At 39.1% G+C, this 26633-nt stretch overlaps 1 protein-coding gene across 8 annotated transcripts in view; it reads left to right on the plus strand.

Annotated features, from left to right (window-relative positions):
* Positions 1-268: 268 nt before the first annotated feature.
* ADAM22 (ADAM metallopeptidase domain 22) overlaps positions 269-26633 on the plus strand; it is a 145204-nt gene continuing 118839 nt past the window's right edge. For 2 of the 8 annotated variants that reach the window (XM_088150500.1, XM_088150496.1), the window contains exons 1-3: positions 271-571; positions 984-1144; positions 25657-25733. In XM_088150500.1, coding sequence (XP_088006626.1) covers positions 493-571; positions 984-1144; positions 25657-25733 — 317 coding nt within the window. In that variant the 5' untranslated portion in view covers positions 271-492. Of the gene's footprint in view, positions 572-983; positions 1145-25656; positions 25734-26633 lie in introns of all 8 variants that reach the window. The other 6 variants (XM_088150497.1, XM_088150499.1, XM_088150494.1 and 3 more) reach the window with 4 other exon arrangements.

Raw genomic sequence — 26633 nt, forward strand, 5'->3', positions numbered from 1 at the left:
ATCCTTGGCGTAGAAACGGGAGCAGTCGGTCGAACTGGAAGTTCCCACCTCCCCAATTTAACTAACTGCATTTCCCAGATTTTCGCTCTCTTACCGTCACCCCCCCCCACACACACACACCTCACCCCACCCCCAGGCCATCGGGTCGCCTTCTCCAGATCGAGGGCGGCGGGATGCAGAAAGGGAGGGCACCCCGCCCGGCCGTGGATCCCTTCGCCCTGGGGCTGAGAAGGAGGAGAGCGAGAAGGGAGGAGCTTGAAGCCTCTGAGATACAGCAAGATACCCAATGCAGTAAAAGCTCTCGACGCGAGCGGAAGCCGGCGGCGCACAATGCAGCACTGAGGCGGTGGCGAGGAGGCGCCTCTCCCGTTAGCCGCCGCCGCCTGGCCGTAGGAGCGCCTTTCCTCTCCCTCACGCAAGTCGCCGGGTGATCCTCGCTTCTCGCGGGCAGCTCGCCTTCCTCCTGCCGCCGCCTCCCCGCAAGAACCAGCCATGCACGTCGCGGCTCCTCTGCTCTCCTTGGCGCTCTGGACCCTCGGAATGCTCTCGGAAGCTCGCTCCGGCAGCGCAGGTAAGAGCCTCCTTACCTTCGCCCGGCGGCTGCGGCTGGGGAGCGGCTGGCGCTGTTCGCCCGACGGGCCGGGAAGAGCTCGCCTCGCCAGGAGCTCGCCTTCGAGGGTTGGGTGACTCTCGGCGCTGCAGTGTGCAGCGTCCAGGCGCCGGCCCGGGAGAGAGGAACCAGGGTTAGCTGCGTGTCGTGCGCGCGTGTGGGTAGGAAGGCGCTCATAGCAAATCTCTCACTCACACACACACACAGAATATGTTGTATGTATGTAAGATGGAGCTGGCCTTTGCTTTCTGTCTTTGAAGTGGAAAGCAAGTGCCCCATTTTTCACCCGCGCCCCGTAACTGAGGGTCATCTTTATGAGCCAAATCCTTCCGGCCCGAATTGCTTGACCGCTACCGTCCCCCCCACCCCCCAGGAGACACCTTGTTGACTGAGATGGAGAGAAAGGCTGCGGATCGCTTCAGGGAGAGACAGAAGAGCGTCCCTTTTCGGCTCCTCTATAGCGCCAGCGAAGGCAACGAAACTCCTCACGACCTGCTCGACACTCGCATCGGCCGCAGCTCTGCTGGGAAGCAGGTAAGCGGCGCCAGCGGCGGAGGAGGCAGAGCGAGGCCCGCCTGCTCTTTGGGATTTTTCTGTTGCTCGGAAACGAGCGCTTGGGAGGAGGCGGCGCCGGCGGACTCTTCCAAAACGCGACTCCGCGCCTGGTGCGCCGTGCATAGAAATTGCAGCACGCGGGGTGGGAATGTGGCCATCTACACACCAGGGAACGACCCGAGGTCGGCCTCCCCCAAGCCAGGTGTTGCTGTCCGGATGAATTGAGACTGAACTCGCAAGCGCCCCCCCCCCCCGCGCCATCTGCAGCTTGGGGTTAGGGATATTGGAGTCTCCATGCATCTGGAGAGCTGCATTTAACGGGGAGTTTGCTGATCAAGATTGGATCTTGGAATCTCTTGGCAGAGATGTCATTGGGAAAGAATAAATCCTCAGACTGGTGTGGTGTTCAAGCCTCAGCGTGCGTGTGTGCGCGCGTGTGTGAGAGAGAGAGAGAAGCTTGACCTTATTTGTGTCTCTTGTGGAAATGTAACCATCAGCATAGAAATATGTGTTTTCAGCAAGATGGGATTGGATTTGGCAGCAATATATAGTTGTCCTACCTAAAAGCTATCCTGGGAGACCTCAGGGTGCTCACTGAAAGCTTTCTCAAGTGCCTCTAATCAATGACTGGCTACATCTTTCCAAAGTTCCTGGCAGGATGTTCTGTAAAGAGTGTTAAACTTCTACAGAAATCTGTGCTGCTTTGGAATTACAGAGGCATTCATGATCTCATTTTGAATATAAAATGGTTATGATTTCCTCTCATCTGGAATGTATTTGAGTGTTAGTTTTTAAGGGGTTTTAAAAGGAGATTTTGGTACTCAGAATCCAATTTGTAACCAACATTTTGATTTCTTCAGTCTTTGGTCCTCAACACATTTAACTCCAGGAAGTATCCTTGAGCTGAATGCAATTTTCTTTTAAATAGTTATACATAAGATTGCGCTGTTTTAAGATTGCAACTCTAAATAGGTTTGGAAAAGAGTTAAGTCCCACTGAATGACTACTTCATTCTAAGCTTACATAGGATTGCACTGAAAGTTAAACAGAGTGATCTTAGGGTTCTGCAGTACTTAGAATCAAAGGAAAAGGGTACCTCGAAGTGTATGTGCGCACCCTGTACACAGTTGTACAGCGTGATCCCAGGAAAAGATGCAACTGCTTTAAGAAGTTACTGAAGGGTACTATGCAAGAGCTGCTGTGTATGCTGCACCGGCCTAGAACTTATACTATTTTTATTTCAAAGTTAGTCTAAAAATTTAACTCGTTTTTTTGGTTAGAATTAGTTCAGATTTAGTTTACAATTATGGGACAAGATTGAAGTCTATTTACTGGGCTTACAGGCTCAGTGAGGGTTCTGACTGGAGTAGTTTATAAGCTCTATAAAATAAAATAAATCAGGAGGCAATTGAACAGTGACAAACAACAGAATGAAACTTATGCATACATTTGAAATGTGTCCTAAAAGACTTTGAAGTAAAAACAGTAGGACTTGTAGTTCTGTATCATCTGCAGATTGGGTATGCGTTCCTTCTCTGTCTTCATCCAAGTCATTGCAAGTGCAGAGTCCAGAACTGAAGATTGTAGCAGTCCATTCCAGTTTGATGTGGAGCCATTGATGAACATGCTCTGAGTAAGATTTTTGAGCCAGTGGTAGATCTACGAAATAGACTTGCTAATCAGACTGTCATGACATATTTTGCCAAATGTTTTGCTGTACAGTAGTTAAGATACATAATTTCCATATTCCCATAATTATTTTCATAATGCAGTAATTTAAGTCAATAGACGGAACATAAGCTAGACAGCAGCACATAACAACCTTGGCTGATCTTCAAAAAAAGCTAAACAGGGTCAGTTCTAGTGAGCATGGGAAACTAGGGCTGTAGATTAGGTGGGAAAGTAAAAAAAAAAAGAGAGAGAAAGAAAAAGAAAAAAAAAACACCCTGGAGAAAGAGAGTAGCAAATCACTTTTTATTGTTGCCAAGAAAATTGTATGGATGTCTCCATGTACTCACCTGGAGTCAAACCAGCTTTCCATAACCAGATGTGTTCTGTGTACTGCATGTTGATACTATAACTCCCAGAATTCTCAGGGATTATTCATGTGGGATAAAATTGTGCAATTTGTATTCCCAACACCTTGGAGGGTATCAGATTGGGGAAAGCTGTTTTAAATAGCCCCTGATTATCATTAATCACAATTTATTACTCTAAGTCAAATGGAAGATCTTGATTAAAGCAAAGTTCCCATCTCTTCCTTGGCCATGCTGAAGTAAACAAGGTAGGGAGAAACTCAGTAAGACAAGATGTGTTTTGGGTTGTTCATGTAATGCTAAATCAGAGTTTGGCAACTTTTTCTGACTCCTGAGTGACATTGTAGAGAATTTGCTAACAATTACAAGTCTGCTGAGAACTTTCATGAGGCTATCAAAATGTCACAGAATTCCAGCAATTAATAAAAGTGAGGAACTGACGATCCAATTTTTTTGGGGGGGGTAATGGTCCATAGGCATTCTGGTGCTGATCAGCATGCTAAACTGTGGAAACTCATGGTCCATGGGCACCCCTTGCAGTCCTGGTGGTGTTGGTGAACAGTCGTGATTGCATTCCTGCAGATTGTTGGTTGGAAATATGTAACAAAATAGGGGTCGCTAGACATAACATTATGTTTTTAATTGCTTCTTTAACTTTGACTTTAATGCAGCTTTAATTCCCTTCTGTGAGCACAAAATCCACTTCTTTTGAGATATCAGCATTTTATTCCCCATTCCCTAATTTAAAAAAAAAAATGAAGAAAAAGGTATAGCTCCTGAGCACAAAAAGACTACCTACTCCTAGTATGACTGAATTTGATACTTCACTAATGTAAAGCCCAAATAAATGGATATCCTAAAACTGATGTAGATGTTCTCTCATGCATTTACAGTGAATGTGCCAGGGGAGATATTTATGGAGTTAAAGTTTTTGTTAACTATTATATTGCCAACTGCTGAAATCTTTATAATGTTTATAATGAAACAATTATGCCAGAAATATTAAAACAGCACGCTTTAAAAACTTACTTCAGAAAGTATGTTTTAGGGCATTTAAAAAAGCCGGCAGAGATGTTAGGACTCTCAGTTCTGCAGGGTGTATTCCAAAGGTCTGAGTAGCTAAGGAGAAGGTCTGACTTCAGGTGGCCAAAGGATAAACTGGTGATGAATCTGTACAGCACCATCTCACTGGATCTGAGTGCTTGTGATGACTTCCTGATCCATGATTCTAATGGGAATCTCACAATGACAAAGATAATGCATGACTTAGAGTCTCATTCTCTTGTAGCATGTAACCATAGAAGGTAGGCTAGTTTCCCATCTTCTTCCTTTTATGTAGAAAAGTATTTACAGTTTACTAGGATTAATTTCACTTAAGGACCTTTTTCTGTTTTTCCCCCATCCTACACTGGGGAGTATCCATACTTCTGTTTCTTAGAAATGCTGGTCATCTGAGGACTGAAGGGACATGGGTGTCATTGGGGGACTGACAAATGTTAAAAGTGCATTGTGTCACTTATGTACTTGCATATGACATTGGGCCTCAAATAGGAAAGGCTGGGATTTATGTTCTTTCCCATCATCATGTTGTACTGGCCCCATATATGGGGAACAGGGGTGTCCGTAAGATGTGGTCCAAAGAGTCCACATGGCAGCCATAAGAGTGCTGTTGAAGTTCACAGATAAAAATCAGGCACAACTCTGATTGCAACATTGTGGACACCATCTTGACTTTTTTGACCATTCCCTGTGGATATCCCTAACAAGGAGATGAAAAAGATACCTTGGAGGGGCTGAAAATGGGCTTCTAAAATAATTGCAAAAAAGGTGTGTTGCACCTACTGGAGGTTTCATACATTTATTTTAGCCCTTATTTTTAAAAATGCAGTTTAAAAATCCAAGCAAGTTGCTAAAAAATGTTGATTTGCTGCTGAACTTCGCTGCTCTGATCTTGCAGTCCTTGGGAGGCCACAGAAATCAGTTTGGTGGATTGTAGATTGCTCAAATCTGTCTTAGATTATTCAGAAAAGCCTGCAGTTTCTCAGAAGTTTTTCAAGCAGCATGGGTAACCAAGGGAGGAGAAAGCAGTGAAAAGCCAGACATCTTTAATCTTTTTATTCTCAGTTCAAGTGCCTATTCAACCCTGGAATAATGGATTTTCTATGTGCCCTGCACAATTTATTCCATTTTATTGTCCTAATTGTTTTCCAGTATTTTTTAAAAAAAAGTTTTGGGGAAACTTTTACTGTTTTAAATAATATGGTAATCTATCCAAAAAACGTTGGTTACAGTATTGGGCATATTAGATGTATAATAACTACAAATTCAAAAGCTACCTTACAATACAGTTGGTACAACCATGATTCATTTTCGATAACTACAAGCATGCTTTCATTTGCTTGCATTAATTCATATTTCATTTTAAGCCATGTTTTAAAAACAAAAACACTGCGGTTGAAGTGTTTCCAGTGTGTCGGGGTTGCCTAGAAGAGGATCAAGGTGCAAAGCTGAAACAGGCCGACGCTTAGTCCTGAATGATGGAGAAGTCCATGCTGTGCCCCTTCATTGCATGTCTAAGCTTGGTATTTCCATTAGAGAACAGTAAATTTCTGTCAGGGAACTGGAAAAAGATTGGAGTGGAGCAGCATATTTGCTGTGGAGATAGCAGATGGAAGAGTTCATTCTCCAATTCTCTGGTGCCATTTCAGATTTTGCTTGATAGCATCAAAATGCAGGGGCAGATATTCACTTTACCTGTCAGGGAGAATCTCATGTATTAGCCAATGCTTTGGGTGTGCATTTGTCTTTTTGACTATGTGCAAGCATTAAACGCTTAAAACTGATGGTCCTATTCTACTGTATGTAATAAGGTTCTTGCCCAGTTGAAGCCATTTTAATTGATTGCTCTTATGTTTTATAACCACATTTACACTTAAGTAAATGTAGCCCAGTGTTCTGAAGCAAGATTGAGTGTATCTTTCCTAACCAATATTGTGTCAGAAGAGGTGAGATGGTGCTTGCTAGCTGCACATGTTTATAGTATTAAGAATAATATATATTTTTTAATTTACAGCCCTGATAATGATCATTTCATAAAGCAATGTAATGTAGTGGTTAAGGGGTTGGACCAGGAGCAGAGAGATTCAGGTTGTAATCTACCCTCAACCATGGAAGCTCCTGGAGTGACTTTGGGGCCAGCCATTCTCTCTCAGCCCAGCCCATCTCACAGGGTTATTGTTGCAAGGAAATATGGGAGGAGGGAGCACCACAGATGGTACTTTGATTTCCTGAACAAAATGCAGGGTATGAATCTAATACTTTGTTGGTTATTGATTGATTGATTTGATATATACGGCCACCTAGCTTGAAAAAGCAACTCTGGGCAGCCACACAGTTTAAAACATCAGTATAGATGACAAATAAAAAGCAAAAAAGCAACAACAACAACAACAGAGGCAACTCAGGATAAACCAATAATAGTTAATTAACAACACCTCATGGCCCAACTAATCTCCTGACCCCCATGTCTGGGAGAACCACCAGGTCTTGAGAGCTTTCCAAAAGGCAAGTAGGGTTGGGGACAATCTAATCTCAGATGGTATGGTCTTCAAAAAGGTAGGTGCTGTGTCACAAAATAAAATACATTCTAATTACTGGTAATGTAGAAATATAAAAGACTTCTAATGAGTTCCTTACATCATAAAATGAAATTTAACCTGAAGAAAAGTGCAGTGAATTTGTGGGCAAGATTATATTTTAAATCATAAAAACTTAAATAGAAAAGAAATTAGGAGCTGTAACATTCTGGAAACTTTGATGTGTTCTGCTTATCTTGCGAACAGTCACTTCTTTACAGTTCTTTCATTAAAGATTCTTTAATGTTTGCTGCTTGGATTAAAAGTGCTGCAAAGTAATGAGATCAGATACATTTTTGGAATTTTGGATAAAGAATTAAAAGACATATCTGGAGAGTTTAAAACTGGGTGATGCAATTTGGTCTTTCTAATGGAAAGAGTTAACCATGTTTCGTATATAGTACTTGTTAGAAAGAGTTCATACATTTAACTATGGACCTCAGCTGTTAGCAATAGCCAGTCAAAGGGTATTGTTTTGTTCCATCTCTATATTATGAATCTTGAAATTGTAAGAAAAAAAAATTGTTCTTTTATGAAAGTAATTTCTGGTAAGTTATACAAACTTTTTTGAGCCACTGTTGCTTTCTAGAAATGAATTCTAACAAGGAGTAATGTGCATTTCAAGGGTATGTATGCACCACCAACATTTTAATTTGAAATGGCACATCCATTTATTTATTACTGTATGTGTTATCTCCCAGGTTAAAACTCATTTCAGTTTAAAGTGAATAACAAATGATAATTTAAAACTCTACCTTATTCTTTCATTAACAAGCTAGCTTTAAGCAAACTGTAACGCTGCCAAGGGGATTTTATTCAAGAAGGCATAGTATTATAGTCTGATTCCAGAGTTTTTGTTTAATGGCAACTTCTATTTTTTCATGTTTTCTCTAAGTTGGATGGTGACTATTTCTGCTTTTTGTCACATTTTATCAGTTCCCTAGAGTCCGAAGCTGGATACGGAAGGCCTTGCTGTGGGAAGGAGATATAGTGAAATGAGGGTCTGATTTCTCTAGGTCTCTTTGGTCCATGTCAGCATTCCAGAAATAATAAATGACTCTGGGAGAGATGCAGACAATTCACGTTACGTCTGTCAGGAAACGTAGGGCCAAAACAAAAGATCAGTCTAAGAACATGCATAACAATAACAAAATATATGTCCACCCAGTTGACTTGCAATCCTTTCTCCAAAGCATGACTTAATCCTTAAAAAACGATTGAGGCTACTACAGCCAATTTTTCCAATGAAAAATTTACAGTGCTCAGTCTGGCAAAAGTATCATTTTTTGCACCATTGTTTATGTGCAAGTGACACGGCACCTTGGCTTTTCTGATAAATAAAGGATAGTCTGAAGATATAAAGTGGACTGGATCTGACTCCATGGATTCATTCACTGTTGTGTTCTGGATAAGACATGAAAATGCTAGTCTTCAAATTGATCAAAATCTCAGTATTATGCTGGTCTTTAAATTGAGTATAATCTCAGTATTAATCAGAGGTATGGTCAGAAAGGTCAAGATGGGGGCCATGACAGTATGATCAAAGCTTGCACCTTCATGACTGCCATTTTGACTTTACTTACCACACCCTACAGAAACTCCTGCAGTGTTTCAATAAAAAGTTGGACAATTGTTATTACTGAATAAGCCTCAGGAATCCAGAGATAATAGGATGAGGAAACCAAGCTAATGGGTTTAAACATTACTCAGAAATATTTGAGCAGTGGAATCTGGGTGACAGTGTACAAAATATTAAGAAATTAATGGACTATATCTAGAGGTACAACTTTCAAATAGCCTTTGAGATACCTGAAAATTCTCTAACAAACTGAATATGGTACAAACTTTCATGGAGTTTGGCCCACATTATGTGGGGCAGGAACCATTGTCTTGTGCAAGAATTCGGTACATGCCAATATATAGTATATTGTAAAATTAGTGTAGTTTTCTGTCGACTGGAAAACTTTTCCAATTTTTTAAAAATAAGGTCGTTTGTAAGAAGGAATGAGGTCCAACTACAAATACAATAGTAGCCAAGTTTGATAGTTTCAAAGTCTTATTTATTTCTCTATTTAGTCAAGTTATATAGCCACCCATTTCACAGTTGCAATTCTGGGTGGTGTTTTATGCACATGAAATGAAGACCCCTAGTAATTTTGTGAGAGAAATTAAGACAAGACTGGTCAGAACATTTTCTAAGGCATTTTGTACAACTTTCTGTTGTAATTGCTTAGCCAAATTGCCCACTGAACATGACATTTTATTTTATTTTATTTTTCTGTGAATCTCACATCGCTGTTTCTGAGTACAAATCCAGGGATTGACATGGGGGGCGGGGGGAGGAAGGATTTTTGAAATGGTGTTTTCACCTGCAGCCTATATGGCAATGGCAACTGAATAGCCAAACAGTGGTGTCCAAATGAAGGAAAAATGCATGATTCAAGATCTGCCATGCAGTAACAGTAATTTTTATTAAATTAGTAGAGATTTTATTTTGAAGGTGTGTTGAAAAAGGCTCAGGAATTATAGGGTCAAGAAGAATATTGGATTGGATTAAATATAAGTAATGTGGTTTTGGCATTGCTCTGTATGCTCTTCAGAGAATGAAGGTGGTTCTGACCAATGCATTTAAAAACATTTCCCTTCTGTCATGTTACAAAGGCTTTGGAGCAGGGCTGTTCTTGTTTAAAACTAAATCCATCTTATTCTCAAGCTTAATACAATTCTTACCTAATGAACCCCTAAATCTAGTTCTGTGCAGGAAACTAGTTTCTTACACGTGGCATAAATAAATTTGCAGACTAATTTACATTAGTATAGGACTTTCTTCCTATATATAATTTATAAATAGTATACAGATGCAACATATGTATGTATGTATGTATGTATTTATATTTTTAAATTTGTATGCTGCCTGTCTCCCCTACGGGGGATATGGAAGTATTCCCACATCTGTGCATCAAACTCTTCTATGTATTGTTAAGGAGTATCAACATCTATCCAGCTGTTTATAAGCTTGGCATTCCAAAAAATAACCCCATAGAATTACTTAATCTTTAATGTGTTACACTTCCAATTTTCTATGTAATTCCAAATTCAGTAAGAGCGAATCAATTTTTCCAGGAAAAGCCCATCACAGCCTCCCTTAACTGCCTCCATGAATATTGAATTTCTTTCCAGTGCCGTAAATGATCTATGGGTAGAACAAATAAAATGGAAAGGATACACTAATACACATTGGAAATTCAGCAGTGCATAGTGCAGTGCTAATTTATAATTTATAAAGTGTCATAAAGGTACTGACCCTAAATTACTTCTCCATAATTTAGATGTACAGAAGAATAGGGGAGATAACCATCAATGATGTAGCACTTGGTGGTACACCTGTTATTCTTCTTGGATCAGGGCCAGAGCCGTATTTAGATATGGAGGACATGTTGGGGTTGCATGAAGACAGTCAAGTCAGATAGTGGTATGTCTATAGTCATTGTAAAACTAATAAAAATGTGAATGTAAATGTCTCACCAAGCTTTGACTTTATAATACCTTGATTAGACTCTCCCAGGTCACTTGCCTCCTCACTTTAAAATAAGTAGCCCTATTTAAAATACTCATTTGATTTCACTTACTGTCATCTACTCTTTTCATCCCAAATTAAACTCATGAAGATACCAAGCTGCAGCTTCCCTCCCTCCATCCTTTATCCATTTGGCCTAGTGTGAAACAGTGGAGCTTCCACTGTGATGCTTCCATACTCTTTGATTATTCTGGCTTTGTCATGGCCCTAGCTGTCATTTTTATTACCCATTCTGCTTGTGGAGTAATCTCTGATCTTACATGGACCAATGAAAAGTTTTTGGCAAAGAGGAACTATGTTTTGCTCTTTTTGTATTGTGGAAGGAGGCCACTGTCTTTAATCCTGTCCTCTCCACTCCATCCTTTATTCCTTGAGTATTATAAGCAGTGAAGTCAAGATCTGTTAGTTCTGGATGTCTTTATGAAAAAATACTTAAATTGGCATTCATGTTATGGACATGCTTCAGCATAATCTGATTTAAGCCTTATGTCTTTTTTATTTTTTGTTTGCTATTCATGCCTGTCTTTGAAATTGTCCTAGATACTTGCAGGACTCTTAAGTAAATCATTTCCCCGTGTGTTGCTTTAACAGCCACGGCAAATATGCATTGGTGTACTTCTTCAGGAAGAAGGCAGTAATGGCAGTCTCTCTGAAACTCTACATGGAGTGGATCTCATCCATACTATGATTCAGTATTTGAAATGTTCAGATAGATAGATCTTTTTCATTCAGGGCAGCAAACCTAAGCACTTAAAACATACTCTTAACGGTTATTTTCTTTAAGAGGTTTCCCTCATATTTATTTATTTTTAAATAAAATATGTATTTATTTATTTATTTATGAGGTTTCTCTCATACTCGTACTTGCTGGTCCATTGATTTCACATGGAGAAAAACATAATACTAACATGGGATGGAATGAGAAGAAGCTGGTTTTAAAGAGCCCTGAAATGAACTTCTTCCCCTGGGGATCTCAGTGTCTTAAAAAGGCATTGTTGTGCAGAATTACTTTAATGTAACCTTGAATCTTTGTCTCTTCATCATAAAATTATATTTTTGGAAACTTAAAAAAATTGTTCATCTAAATTAGTTGGCCTGAATTCTCCTGTTTAAAACAAAAACAAAACCCCTTTCATTAATAAGTGCTATTTAGATTGAAACTGTATGCATGAATGTAAAGTTCAATATTAATGAGCAAAGAACGTTTTTGTTTGTTTGTGGTTAATAGAGCTGCTGTTCTTGGACACACACATGGAACTAAAGAGTTCCATATGATAGCTATCATTGTGTGTTGAGTCTTTGATGTATAGTGATTAACTATGTTTGGTTTGGTTTGCTTTTTAATGTTGCCATATTTGCTGTGGAAATAAATTGTCTGTGGTAGCAGGTCCAAAGCTGCCTAGATCAAGTGGTGAGTGGTTGCACACGTACAGCTAGCCATGTGATGACAGCTGCTACATGAAGTATTGGGAAATGACATTTGCATGGTTACTGTGACTTGCACACAAAGCTCTTAGCAATGGCCAAACTTATAATTGAAAGTGGTATTGCAGTAGAGCACCAGGTTTATGATGTGTAGAGTAAAAGACAGTTAAAGCCATGGTTTGCCAAGGAATTAATTACTTCCAGCACTCAAGAATTATATGGGGATGCCAGTTATGTAAGAAGAGTTATACTTGACCTGGGCTCCAGGAAGTAACAAATTGACCGAGCATGCAGGGGAAGAAGTTTTGAAGGAGGAAAGAGTACATTATTGGCATAGAGTTTATTTTCATTTCTTCAAATGGGGACCAAGGAGCTCTTTAGTCCTGCATCCTGTGTTTCTCACAGTATCACGTGATGCCTCTGGAAAGGGCACAAGCAGACTGCAGCAAGCATGGTTTATTAAAATGTGGTTTCTTGGATAAGGGCAAATAGTTGGGTTCACAAACCACATAATGGCTTAATGTGATGTGCATATCTTAGAGGTTGGTTTATCAATGAGCATGGATTTTTGGTTCAGCCTTTCTTTCCTAAATTTCTGTGATCCTGGTTTAAAGTTATGTGAGCTAGTGGTTTAAATGCCAAAAGAAAATTAATTATGCACTATGCAAAGACATACTTTCTCTTGGTTTTTTTTAAACCTACCTTGAACAAGTTTCATGGGAGACTATGAACTTTAATGGCATAACAGCAAAAACATATCTCTTTCCACTTTCTCCATACTACACATAATTTTAGAAATCTCATATCTCAGTCTTCTTTTTAAGTAAGGTAAAAAAAACCTTAATAATCCTTTTTGCATAGAAAAATGTTCCATCTTTTGATGTTTAATCACTTTCCATCTTCCTCAGCAGCATGATCTCCTTTTTAGTACCCTGTCAGTTTGATGATAGATGTCTGTGGGAAAGGGGCAGAGGCAGGGGACAAATGATGAACTGCTATGACATCATAATACAAACCTTGCATCTAACAAGCTCACATCAGATGTCAGTATGCAATTGCATAAGGACAGGTTTTGTGTCATGATATTGCTACTTGTGTCATCATTTTTCCATCATCCTGGTTTTCACCTGTGGTTTATATGCAGTGGTAGTTTTATGCCAGTCACTGATAGGTGTTCAAATCATTCCAACTGCTGGAGGCTCAATATAATATTCTGAACTGTTTGGAAAGAGTTTTGGGGAGGCACAGAAGAAGATCTAAGTAGATGTGAGGGATTACCAAATATTGCATGTTTCCTGACCAGAAGCGCTCTTCTGGAATACAAAGACATCCTTGGATACAGTGCCGTGTTCTAAGCCACATAATCTACTTATATATTAGCATTACAATAAGTGTTTTTTTGGGTTAAAGTTTAATCTGTTTTATTTTCCCTAATGTGTGAGCCCCCCCTTTTTTTTCTGTTGCTATATACTGACTTCATATTGATCTTCTTACTGTGATTCCCAGAGCATGGTGATCCATGATAAATTCAGATCTCATAATTTGTTACTGCCACCTATCTGTCTCTTTGCTGATACAGAAACTGATACTTGCATAGTCAGTGGTTCAAGGATGCAGATCTCTTGCAAGTTATTTCAAGAATGAAGAAAGCCAAATATAAAATGAAAGCCATATTTATAGTAGAATCGAGATTCAATTCTTTTTCTCTCACCTGCATGGTGCAACAGGTAGAAGACCTGACATTTTTATGTGGGGTGAATGGGTATTATAATGTGCTTTGTTATTGCAACAGATAACTGGTTTCAGGTTGCTTGCTTCTGACTTGGCCAAAACTAGGTTTCACGCTACTTTGCTTCTGTCCAGTGTTGTGTAGTAGAGATTGTTTGGATAGTGATAAAGAGCTTCCTTGTTACATGTGCTGGGATACAAACCTTGAATTTTTTCCTAGAAGTCTGATGGATAAAATAGCTTGCATCCAAGCTCTTGTAGTTATTGTTGTTGTGATGGATTTGAACATGGATGGAGATAGATCAATGTCTACTTGTGTGGTGGTTACTTTTCAGTTGTGCAGCTTGAAGATATGGACAAACTGTTTGTATGACTGAGGCCTATCACTAGTCTGACCCATATCCATCTTTGCTTATGAAATCTGCCAGAGCTGGGTTGGAAATTTAGACCACAGAAATGATTAATACGTTCTTGAGTGATGCAGTAGGCATTGTTACCTTCATAGGGAGAATTATTATTATTAAAAATAATAGGAATACTGTACCTTAGTTGCCAATTTTAGGTAAAGCATCAAGCCATACAGGGGTTTCTCAAATAGAATACATAATTTTAATTATTCAGATACATTCTAATTTAGTCTCTGACCTACTTTGGGACAGAGGCAGCTGCAGTTGTTCTGGTGGATGACTTGTATTGGGGAACTGAATCCTCTTTTAGATCTCTCCCATCGGCAATATATCCATTTTGGCTTAGGAGACACAGTATTGTGGTGATTCCAGGCCTTTCTAGAGGAATTGTTTCAGAAGATATGGTTGGGAGAACTATGTTTGACAACACAGCCAAGGTTCTGTCACTGTTCCATTTTATATTATAGTATAGTGCAGCATAGCATAGCATAGCATAGCATAGCATAGCATAGCATAGCATAGCATAGCAAACTGCTGGAGAAAATCAGCTAGTGTAATGGTTAAAATAATGGACTTGGGCCAAGAATGTCTGCGTTCAAGTTCCTACTTGTCCATGAAATTTAATTTCAGTCACTCTCAGTCCAGCTTATCTCACAGGGTTGTTGTAATGTGGAAAAAAATTATCAGTGATTCCCATATATACCATCTTGAGCTCCTGGAGAAATAGTAATAGTGAATGTACAAGTAGTCCCCAGTTTAAGAATGGGTTCCGTTCTCAAGGTCTGTCCTTAAGTTGAATTTGTATGTAAGCCAGAACAGTATTATTATATAATACTGTATAAGTAGTATTGTGTAATTAACTTGAACCATTGTGTATTTAACTCAAATCATTGTGTATTTAACTCAAATTTTGCTACAATGGATTCCCTTCTTAACTATGGGTTGTCTGTAAACAGAGTGTTCTTAACCCAGGGACTACCTATAAATAAATATCATTAGTATGTGGAAACACCCTCAGCTTCACCTCTTGTCTCAGCAGCTCTATGGATTTTTGAACCATTGTTCAGAGACTGATTTGGCATAAAGTAAGTTACAGTAGTTAGTTAGTTAATTAATTTTATTTCTATAGCTGTCCATCTCACAATAGCAACTTGGGCGGCTTACAATCTTTACAAACAATACAAAAACTTGATATATAATATGTTAACAACAGCCAAGAGCTGCCATGGATTCTAATTAACATTTTATATATATATAAAAGGAAGATAAACCTAATACAAACTAATATTTTTATTTATTTTTTCCTTATCCAAAGATAATGTATGTATCTTTGTGTTTTGTTCCTTTGTGTTTTTCTCTTTTTTGTTATTATTATAAAATAGAGAAAAACAAAAAGGAACAAAACACAGAGATACATACATTATCTAAAAAATACATAACAAGTGTTAAAAAAAAGAAGTGGGAAAAATACAACAGAAAAACTAATAAAGAAAATATAAAATATACAGTATGTCATTACAACAATAAACAGTTACAATTCTATATGTATTTATGTAATGCAAATAGTATGTGAGTGTGTGTGTGTGTACAGCAAAAACAAGACCAGGAGCTGACTGTGGCTCAGATCATGAGCTTCTTACTGCAAAATTTAGGCTTAAATTGAAGAATGTAGGGAAAACCACTAGACCACTCAGGTATGACTTAGATCATATTCCTTGTGAGTACACAGTGAAGGTGATGAATAGATTTAGAGGATTAGATTTGGTAGACAGAGTGCCTGAAGAACTATGGACGGAGGTCCGTAACATTGTACAGGAGGCAGCAACTAAAACCATCCCAAGGAAAAAGAAATGCAAGAAAGCAAAATGGCTGTCTGATGAGGCTTTACAAATAGCTGTGGAAAGAAGGAATGCGAAAAGCAAGGGTGAAAGGGAAAGATATAAGCAACTGAATGCAGATTTCCAGAGAATAGCAAGGAGAGATAAGAAGGCCTTCTTAAATGAACAATGCAAAGAAATCAAGGAAAACAATAGAATGGGGAAGACTAGAGATCTCTTCAAGAAAATTGGAGATATCAAAGGAACGTTTAGTGCAAAGATGGGCATGATAAAGGACAAAAAGGCAGGGACCTAACAGAAGCAGAAGAGATTAAGAAAAGGTGGCAAGAATACACAGAAGAACTATACAAGAAAGATCTTAATGTCCCTGATGTCCACGCTGGTGTGATCGCTGACCTTGAGCCAGACATCCTAGAGAGTGAAGTCAAGTGGGCCTTAGGAAGCATTGCTAACAACAAAGCTAGTGGAGATGACAGTATTCCAGCTGAGTTATTTAAAATACTAAAAGACGATGGTGTTAAAGTGCTGCACTCAATATGCCAGCAAGTTTGGAAAACGCAACAGTGGCCACGGGATTGGAAAAGGTCAGTTTACGTTCCAATTCCAAAGAAGGGCAATGCCAAAGAATGCTCAAACTATCGCACAATTGCACTCATTTCACATGCTAGCAAGGTCATGCTCAAAATCCTACAAGCTAGGCTTCAGCAATACATGAACCGAGAACTACCGGATGTACAAGCTGGGTTTCGAAGAGGCAGAGGAACTAGAGATCAAATCGCCAACATTCGCGGGATCATGGAGAAAGCACAAGAGTTCCAGAAAAATATCTACTTCTGCTTCATTGACTATGCAAAAGCCTTTGATTGTGTGGATCACAACAAACTGTGGCAAATTCTTAAAGAGATGGGACTACCAGACCACCTTACCTGTCTCCTGAGAAATCTGTATGCAGGCCAAGAAGCAACAGTTAGAACCAGTCACAGAACAACCGATTGGTTCAAAATAGGGAAAGGTGTACGACAAGGCTGTATACTGTCACCCTGCTTATTTAACCTATATGCAGAGTACATCATGAGAAATGCCAGGCTGGAAGAATCACAAGCCAGAATTAAGATTGCAGGGAGAATCATCAACAACCTCAGATATGCAGACGATACCACCCTAATGGCAGAAAGTGAAGAAGAACTAAAGAGCCTCTTGATGAGGGTGAAAGAGGAGAGTGCGAAAGCTGGCTTGAAACTCAACATTAAAAAAACTAAGATCATGGCATCTGGACTCATCAATTCCTGGCAAATAGAAGGGGTAGAAATGGAAGCAGTAAAAGACTTCATTTATTTGGGCTCCAAGATCACCACAGACGGAGACTGCAGCCATGAAATTAAAAGACGCTTGCTCCTTGGGAGGAAAGCCATGGCAAGCCTAGATAGCATATTAAAAAGCAGAGACGTCACCTTGCCGACAAAGATCCGCATAGTCAAAGCTATGGTTTTTCCAGTAGTAATGTATGGCTGTGAGAGCTGGACCATAAAGAAGGCGGAGCACCGAAGAATTGATGCCTTTGAACTGTGGTGCTGGAGAAGACTCTTGAGAGTCCCCTGGACTGCTAGGAGGTCAAACCAGTCAATCTTAAAGGAAATCAACCCTGATTGCTCATTGGAAGGATCAATAATGAAGCTCAAGCTCAGATACTTTGGTCACCTAATGCGAAGAGAGATCTCTTTGGAGAAGACCCTGATGCTGGGAAAGATTGAAGGCAAAAGGAGAAGAGGACGGCAGAGGATGAGATGGTTAGATAGCATCACTGAAGCAATGACCATGAAACTGAGCAAACTCAGGGAGGCAGTGAAGGACCGGAAGGCCTGGCGCAATATGGTTCATGGGGTCACGAAGAGTCGGACACGACTTAACGACTAAACAACAATATATATATATATTTCTAATACAATTATATAATTATCATGCTTTTTTCTAACATATATTTTATATAAATGAGTCCCATATTTCATTAAGCTTGTCCATACAAAGTCTATGTCTACAGGCAATCTGCTCATAGGTGGCAAGTGTAATCAGGTCTTCAATCCATTGAGTGAATGGGGCCATACATTTATCTTTAACTGATACAAACTAATATAAAGTAAGAAAAAGAAAGGAATCAAAGAGAAAGCTATAAGTGCAAGAAATGAAAAAAGAAAAATAGAAAAGAAAGAAAAAAGATAGAAAGAAGTGGCTTCCAATCTTCTTTACAGCAGTTATAAGTACAATTACAAATTTACCTCTTATTCTATAGTTACAACATGACTCTTTTCTTTCTATAATCTATTTTTTTTCTAATAATCAAAACCATAAATCATAAGGTCATTTTTTTTCTGTTCTACACAAAAATCCATAAATGGTTTCTAGTCAGCTCCAATAAACAGCCAGTTCCAATAAACATAGATACTGTCTTTTCTCTGATCAAAGAAGAAAATTTAGCCATCTCAGGCTAAAGTTCCATCATCTTCACCAGCCATTCCTCCATTGTGGGTAATGGTAAATCTTTCCATTTTTGTGCATACAGTAATCTTGCTGCAGTTACCATATACAAAAACAAAGTTTCATAACTTTTTTCCAGCTGGTTGTCCATCCATCCCAAAAGAAAAACCTCTGGTCTCAATTGTATATTAATCTTTAAAATCCTCTTGAATTAGTGTGTGTATTTGCATCCAAAATTTTCTAGCTCTTTTACATGTCCACCAAACATGATAAAATGTCTCTTGTTGTTGTTCACATTTCCAACATAAATTTGAAGTACCTTTATACATTCTAGACAACTTCTTTGGTGACATATACCAACAGTACATCTCTTTAAAAGACATTCTCTTTAAGATTGTAACATAATGTAAATTTCAACCCTTTCAACCACATATTTTCCCATTGTTCCATCTGTATATTATAACCAAAATTTTTAGCCCACTTTATCATACATTCTTTCATTTGTTCTTCTGTTTCAAATTTCAATAAAAGTTTATACATTTTAGCAATTACATGTTCATCATTTGTACATAATTCCGTTTCAAACTCAGTCTTATAACGTTCAAAACCATAAATTGTTTTGTCTACTTTAAATCTTTCTATTCACTGAAAATAAGAAAACCATTGACAACTATATCCCTCTGCCCTTTGCTTTTGCCTCTCTGTTCTCTAGATTTTATTTTACATTGACCTTGACAAAATTCTAGTATCTCGTGATAAGTTAACCATTTGTGTTTGCCTATTACTTCTTGTCTATAAAATGCTTCTTGTGCTGAGACCCAGGTTCTAACTAACATTCTGAATCCCATGTTTAGGAACAAGTTGAGCTTTAAACACTCAAAATAAAGATACTATGGGTAAGAAAACAACTGATTTTCCCAGAGCAGCTCTTATAGCAGTGATAAATACTGTAGCTAAGAATGCTTTTTTCAATGTAGGATCCAGATTAGCATACTCAGCCTGAGTAAGATGGACCTTACCTCAATTAGTTAGACCCCAGTGTGGAAATAGGTACCTCTTGTCTTCCAAATATCTTGCATGTCAACATCCATCATCCACAACCAGCTTGGCCAACTGCAACGTATGTGGGAATTATAGTCCAAAACTTCTGAAGGACAATTGGTTGCGTAGCCCAGTGTAGTCTAGTAGTTATGGGACTGGAATAGAATCAAGAGACTGTAATTTAGTCTAACCTTGAGGCATAGAAACTCACAGGGTGACTTTGGGTCAGCTGCATTCTCTCAGCCCACCATGTGATGTCCTCACTTAACAGCACAGGATTTGCTTAATGACGGCAACTGAGAAGTGCCCGAACTGCCATTGCTAAGCGATGTGGTCATGTGATGTTGTACTTTATGACTGCTTCACCTAGCAATGAAAATTCCGGTTTCAATTGCCATTGTTAACCGAGGAGTTCCTGTACTCTCTGTGCACTCTGAGATCTTCCACTGAAATCTTCTAGAGCCCCCTGAAAAGACAAGAAGGCTGATAGGCATAAGGGAGAGAACACTTTTGACAGTGAGATTTGTTTTTTGGATTAAATGTTTTCAGTCCAGATTGCTGATAGGGTAGTCTAACAATTGCATAGGACTTGTGCTAAAGAAATCTCTATTTAATTATCAGGATTTAGGGCAGACTTATTAACTTGGTACTCACACTAGAGGTCATGTTCTGATCTAGTACTGGATGGTACTGGCATTGTATGATGTGACAAGGACAACAATATGATGTACAAAGATTGTGATAGCTTTGACCTGAAAAAAATTAATAGGCTTAACATTTTTTTTTAATAAAAAGGAACAATTTACAATACTCATTTCTTACAGTGCCACTAAAATGAATAATGGGAAACAAATTGATACCCATGCCTGCCTGGAAATCCCACTGGCCAGATTGCATCGCATTAGAAATAAGATAATAATGGCTAAGAATTTGAACTATTTTTCCCAGCTGTGAGTCAGATGATCCAAGTGCTAAAATATTTTATTATGCAACTGCACTATTCTTAATTACTGATGTTTCCAAAACAATGACAGAGCAAACTTCAAATCTTATGTTACAAGAAAACACTTTTCTACCCCCCTTGAAAAATTGGGGGATAATTCTGCTTCTTGAGAAATAAATACTTTGGTCAATTTCTGGGGATTAGCTCAAGCAGTACAAATGTAACTCCCAAGATTTTTTGGTACCTCAAATAGATTTTAGATCTTTAAAGTTGGCCTTAAGTCTATGTCGTCATCAGTTTGACATGTTTTACTTTAGCCCAATTCCTAGGAAAGCCTAAGGCTACCCTGTTGCTCATTACAGACATGTAACAGCTGTACAACATGATGGGCTTCCTGTTTTTTGTGGTACTGTTTCTTCCTTTCAGTGGAAAGAAAATGAAGATAAAGTCAGATTTTGGCATGTATTTTCATGCTAATGGAAAGCTGTATGATATGAGAAGTTTGTGAGAAACTAACTAAAAGAAAGAATCTGATTGCAATAACAAATCTGCTGGCTAAAACGTAACCTTTATTTGGTCTACTGTTTATTTTTTCCAGAGTTTTAACTGTTATCTTGTTTGCCTTGCTATGAAATAGCAAGCACAGTTCTTGGGAGCATTATTGAAGTATTAATATATGATTATTTGGGATGATAAAAATGTATGTATCTGTGGCTTCAGTACATGGGTTATACAGATACTTGAGTTGTCAAGTTTTCAAAATACTGGGAAAGTATGTCATGAGATTTTGGCAAGGCATGGAAGAAGCTTGCCACTTAGTGTGGCTCACTGCCAAGTTTTGACTCCATTCTTCAGCTGACACCAAATTGCTGAAAATTTCATCTGTTGGATATGGGAAGGCATTCAGCAGATAAACAATCCTCTTTTCAAACTCAGGACTGTTTGTGTTATGCACATTTATGGCATACTGTCATACAAAATATGAAATCTGATGTGTGTATATCAGATTCTTGAAAATCAGTTAAATCAAGAATCTAGCATTTTTAAGCTGCAAGTGAACAGTCTTAAGGCATGGGCAAATTCCCATGGTGGGAATAAATGGAACAATCTTTTTTTCCCCATCCACCTACATCAGGAGCAGGCAGTGGAGTGCTCATTGACACAGTATGCCCACAGATGCCTCCTGTAGTCACTTCATTTTCCCTGCCCCTCCTAACTTTTAGACGCCTTTCATTAAACAATAGTTGAGAGTTGGTGTGTAGCAAAGGGCCAGCCTCTACCGTTACCTTTATTTCTAAAAATGCCTCTGGGTCACCTGTGGACTCTCTAGGCATTCTTAGAAAATAATTTTTAAAAATGATGGGTGGTTGTAGCCCAGGGCTTTGGTTAGAACAAAACGTATGCTGGGAAGAGTATCCTGGAGAGCTAAAAGGAAGTGGGGAGCAGTTCCATTTCTGGTAATGATTTTTGGCTATGCTCAGCAGAATAGCTATTTTATTACTAGGTATGTGCTCCTTACCCCACTGGCAGCATATGGCTGATCTCCATTTTTTATCCTCTTACAAAAATCATTATATTTGGGCACATCATATACCTGGAGATCCTAAATCTAAATTTTAGTCTAAGTCCAGGACTAGAATTGTGTTGTTCTTTTAATGTGTGGAATCAATGATCTGGAGGACATGAACTAGTCCTCATGTAGAAAAGCATAATGGTACAGTATTGATCTGCTACAGTTGTATTTCTGCCTAACCAGTAACATTTTTGCTGGTTTATATGGGCACCCTTTTGCCATTACAAGGAAGAGATTCAAAGGTAAGCTATTTTCCACATTTATAGCTTATCCTTCCTCCAAGGAATTCAAAATAGTAAAGATAGTGTGCCCCCCACCCATTTTTCCACATAATAATCATGTTCCAAGGTAGGTTAATCTGGGGTCACACAGCTTCATGAATACATTTCAGTCTATTTTCTACTTACATCAATTTTGCGTATGTTTGGTTATAGACTTCTTCTTTCTGCAATTTATTCATTTTTAACTGTGCAAAATCATTTAAACTGCATATATGTTTGCTCATAAAATAAAAACTTTTGCATGGGATTTCCCACAATTTATACTACTGTATGTAGTTTTCCATATGTATATGTAGAAATCTGTGTGTGTGTGTGGAGGGGGGTAAATAAAAATAACATCATACCTAAGGCACATTCTGAGCTATGGACTAGTCCAAGAGATATGAAATAGGTTGGTTTGCCACCCTCCCAAAAAGTCTGTATTTAGTTTCCAGTCTTAAACTGAAGGTTACCCCACATCAGTGTGTCCACTTTAAACAGGCAGTTTTGAACAAATATACTGGGAGGTGTTGGAAAATGGGGGAAAACCTTTCTGAGAGATGAATCCTTCTATGAAGGAGCATTTTGATTACAGTTGTTGACTTGCCATTATCACAGGATTGTTTATATTCTTTGCAGTCAAAAGAGAGAGAAAGATGCCTCCTTAGTTTCCGTTCCTTCTTTACTCCCAGATTGCATATCTTTGTCCCTGGAGAAGAAAGTTGGGAATCTAATGGCTAGTGTTTGATGTGCTGTTGTTTGATGTGCACAATCTCTGAAGGAGGGGTCAAGGCCTGTATAGAGATCTTGTGGAATGTTAGGAGATACAGTGGAACAAAGGATGATCAAAAAGGTCATGATCAAAAGAAAAAATGCCACAATTTTTTTTCCAGAAGTTGATTTATCTCATACATTCTGTCTCTACCTCATCATGCAGTTTTAAAGCCACTGACTTTGATTTTAACTCTGGCAGCTGAGATGTAGACTAGCCCTCACTTTGGTGGGGAATGCTGGCTAGATCACAGATATAGTGTAAGATAATTACTATTTCTTATTGGATACTCCTTCACTGTGATCTTAGTCATAGCCTCCAGTTTTAGGATGCAGAGATGGGGACTAAACACATGATGTGACTAACCCAATAAAGGTGTTCCCAGCAAAACATCATGTATTCTTTAAGTTTATTAGCTGATCAACAACTAAAATGTAGGATGTGTTCTTATTCCTTAAACAAGATGATAGTTACTTTCCCTTGTCACAGGTAATCACAAATAGAAAACACACACATAGTGTAAGTCAAGAATGGCTCTTCTGATCAGTGTCAGAAGAGGCAAACCCTCCCAAGATGTGAGGCTGAGTTTTATATCCTCTTGAATATTTACTATCATTTCCTCCCATACCACTGTATGCTCTACAAGGTTCTGCAGAAATAGCAGGAAAAGAAATCTATTATAGTCTTCTAAACTAAGTCATTAAAGTAGAAGGCCAGAAAAGGCAACTTAATTTAACAATGGGTAATATTCTGAAAATCCGAGCATTGAACATTTGGTGGGGGAGAGGGAGGGCAGAGTCCTATTATCTGGGCCAATGAAGTAAAATGAATAGAGTAGTATCACCTGAGTGTCTGCGCAGAGATGCAAAGCAGATGGTTTGGGCTTTTACATTTTTTTCCTTACTTTTTGGAAGGTGATTTTCTATGCTAAAAAGAACATTAGTCTATTTTAGAAACTTTCTGTGGGCCAGAGGAGTAGGTGCCTCTTCCACCTACTGACCTAGGGTGAAGTAGTCAATTGCAGGACTTTAGGAGACTTTCCATCATGTATGCTGGAGAAGGTTCCTGTGGCTTGCTGTTGACTTTTCAGGCATCACTTAGCAGGCCATAGTAGGAAAGAAGAGGTGCACTGCTAACCCCAAATTGGCTTTTTTTAATATTGTGTGTTCCACCTTGCAGCTCATGCCTACTAGTGCTGCCAGTAGATTTACTAAGGTGTGCTATTATTGGTGCCTCCTGAAAGGTTTTATGGGTAGTTCTCAGGTTATGACCACTCGTTCAGCGACCATTCAAAGTTACGACAGCACTGAACAAGGGGCACTTACGACTGGTCCTCGAAGTTTCAGCCGTTGCAGCGTCCCTACGGTCACATGATCATGATTCAGGTGCTTGGCAACTGGCTTGCAATTATGAAAATTGCAGTGTCCCATGGTCACGTGATTGCTATTTTCAACCTTCCCTGCCAGCTTTCCACAAGCAAAGTCAATGGGAATCTAGCAGGAGGTCACAAGTTGCTCCTGTAAATTGCTCCCACCACTTTTTCTGCCAAGGAGCCCCCCCCCCCACAACGGCACCTGCCTACCCGTGCTCCATAGTGCCCACCTGTGGCACTCACCCACCCACCTATAGCTCTTGCCTGCCAGCCTGCTTGCCTGGAACTCTTGCCTCTTCCCATGTTGTGGTCATGTGAGGTCCTTGCTTAGCAACCTGCATGGTCCTCAATTTACAACAGCAACTGGGACTGCTAGGATTGTCATCACTAACTGATGCAGTTACATGATGTCGCACTTTGTGACTGCATCACTTAGTGACAGAATTCTGGTCCCAATTGCCATTGTAACCCAAGGACTACCTGTATTAAACATAAATGCAATATTTCTGTGCCAACTTTAGAGATCTCTTCACCTCCTGAATGGACTACTGTAATGTGTTCTACATCAGGCTGCCCTTGAAGAGTATCCAGAAGCTTCAGCTGGTGCAAAATGTGGCAGCACAGGCAGTTATGTGTGCCCTGAGAAGAATGCATGATACACCTCTTCTGTGAGCTGCATTGGTTACCAGTTTGCTTCTGGGTCCAATTCAAGATGCTGTTTTTGACTTTTAAAGCCCTACATGTCATGGGGCCAGGTTATTTGAGGGACTGCCTCTTCCCAGTTATATCTACCCACCCATCAGGTCCGGCAGGAGAAGCATGCTGTGGGTCCTGTCTGTGAAAGAGTTCCATCTGACGGGACCTAGGAAACAAGCCTTTTTTGCCATGGCACCTGCCTTTGAAGCATCATCCCCTGCCCCCCAGATGAGGTTAGCCCCAACCCTTGTGATTTTCTGGAAATCCCTTAAAACGTGGTTTTTTTTCATCAGGCCTGGGGATCCCCTGGCAACATGGAGCCTGCGTGCTGGCTGCATCACGTGTTACATTCTGATGCATTCCGTCTCACTATCTTGTTTTTATTTATGTTTCATAATTTTTAGTGTGGTCCTGCAGAATGTTTTAATGGTTGGTTTTATTGTACGGTCCCCACAGTCACTTTGTGTGAGATGGGCAGCCATATAAATTTGATAAAAATAAAAAATAAAATAAATAAAAACTCTAAAGTTGTTAAATATGTGAGAATCAAAAATATATAAAATATGATACAGTCAGCTCCTTTGTTTCTCTCTCTATAAAAACGCTTCAATTATATAGCAAAATCTCTATTTTTGCACTGATACAGAATTTTGCTTGTATTGCTTTCAGGACAATGATTTGGTAACTAACTGATTGCAATTATTTTTATATTGCAGTCCACTCATGTTGCTAGAGCCAGCTTCCAGGTTGATGCTTTTGGATCTTCCTTCATCCTAGATATAGAATTAAACCAGTAAGTATATTAATATATTCATTTGATTTGATTTCTTTTTAAGCATAAGATGTAGTATACTTTTAAAAATACTTTCCAGTATTGCTCTTTGATATCACTTTTAACGTAGTGTGATGTTATTTGAAACTTACAAATTACCATTCTGTTCAGGGCATGGCCTGACAAGCTGATGCTGCAACTAAATATGGATGTTTTTACCATCCAGAATTGGTTAACAGTAATTTAGCTGTCAAGTTAATAAATTGCAGAAAGACAGTTTGGTATAGTGGTTAAGGCATCAGGCTAGAAACTGGGGGACCATGAGTTCTAGTCCTGCCTTAGGTACAAAGCCAGCTGGGTGACCTTGGGCCAGTCTCTCTCAGCCCTAGGATGATGAAGGCAATGGCAGACCACTTCCAAAAACTTGCTAAGAAAATTTCAGGGGCTTGTCCAGGCAGTTACCAGGAGTGAAAAACTGACTTGAAGGCACCAAAAAAAAAAAATTAGCTGACAAGTTAATAAATTGTGGACATATTGCATTATGTGCATGTTCTACCAGCGCATGCAAATCTTCTTGGGAACTTGCTTGTTTGACAGGTGAATAATTGCTAAGAGGAAAAGAGATGGGTGTAAAAGTGTAAGAAACAAAATACCTACAATATATTTGGGCAGCCCAGTCTTTTTCCTTGCTTTTTGTTAACAGACAACTGTAAACCTGTCTTAACTTTTCTTGGCAAACAGTCTATAACATTTATATTGAAGTGTCATGTAAACTGTAAATCAAAAACACATTTTACCATGCAATACTAACAGCTAAACAAAAATGAGCAACTTCAGTAGAAGCGGTAGCAGTGAAGTAAATTGTTATACACTTAGACTTAGTGAATCCATGAAAACCAGGAAGTCAAGTGAATTGAGCAC

Source organism: Python bivittatus, unplaced genomic scaffold (genome assembly GCF_059951505.1).
Source record: "Python bivittatus isolate LINGU-HERP-01145 unplaced genomic scaffold, Pbiv_v1 ctg000610_np1212, whole genome shotgun sequence".
Taxonomy (NCBI): domain Eukaryota; kingdom Metazoa; phylum Chordata; class Lepidosauria; order Squamata; family Pythonidae; genus Python; species Python bivittatus.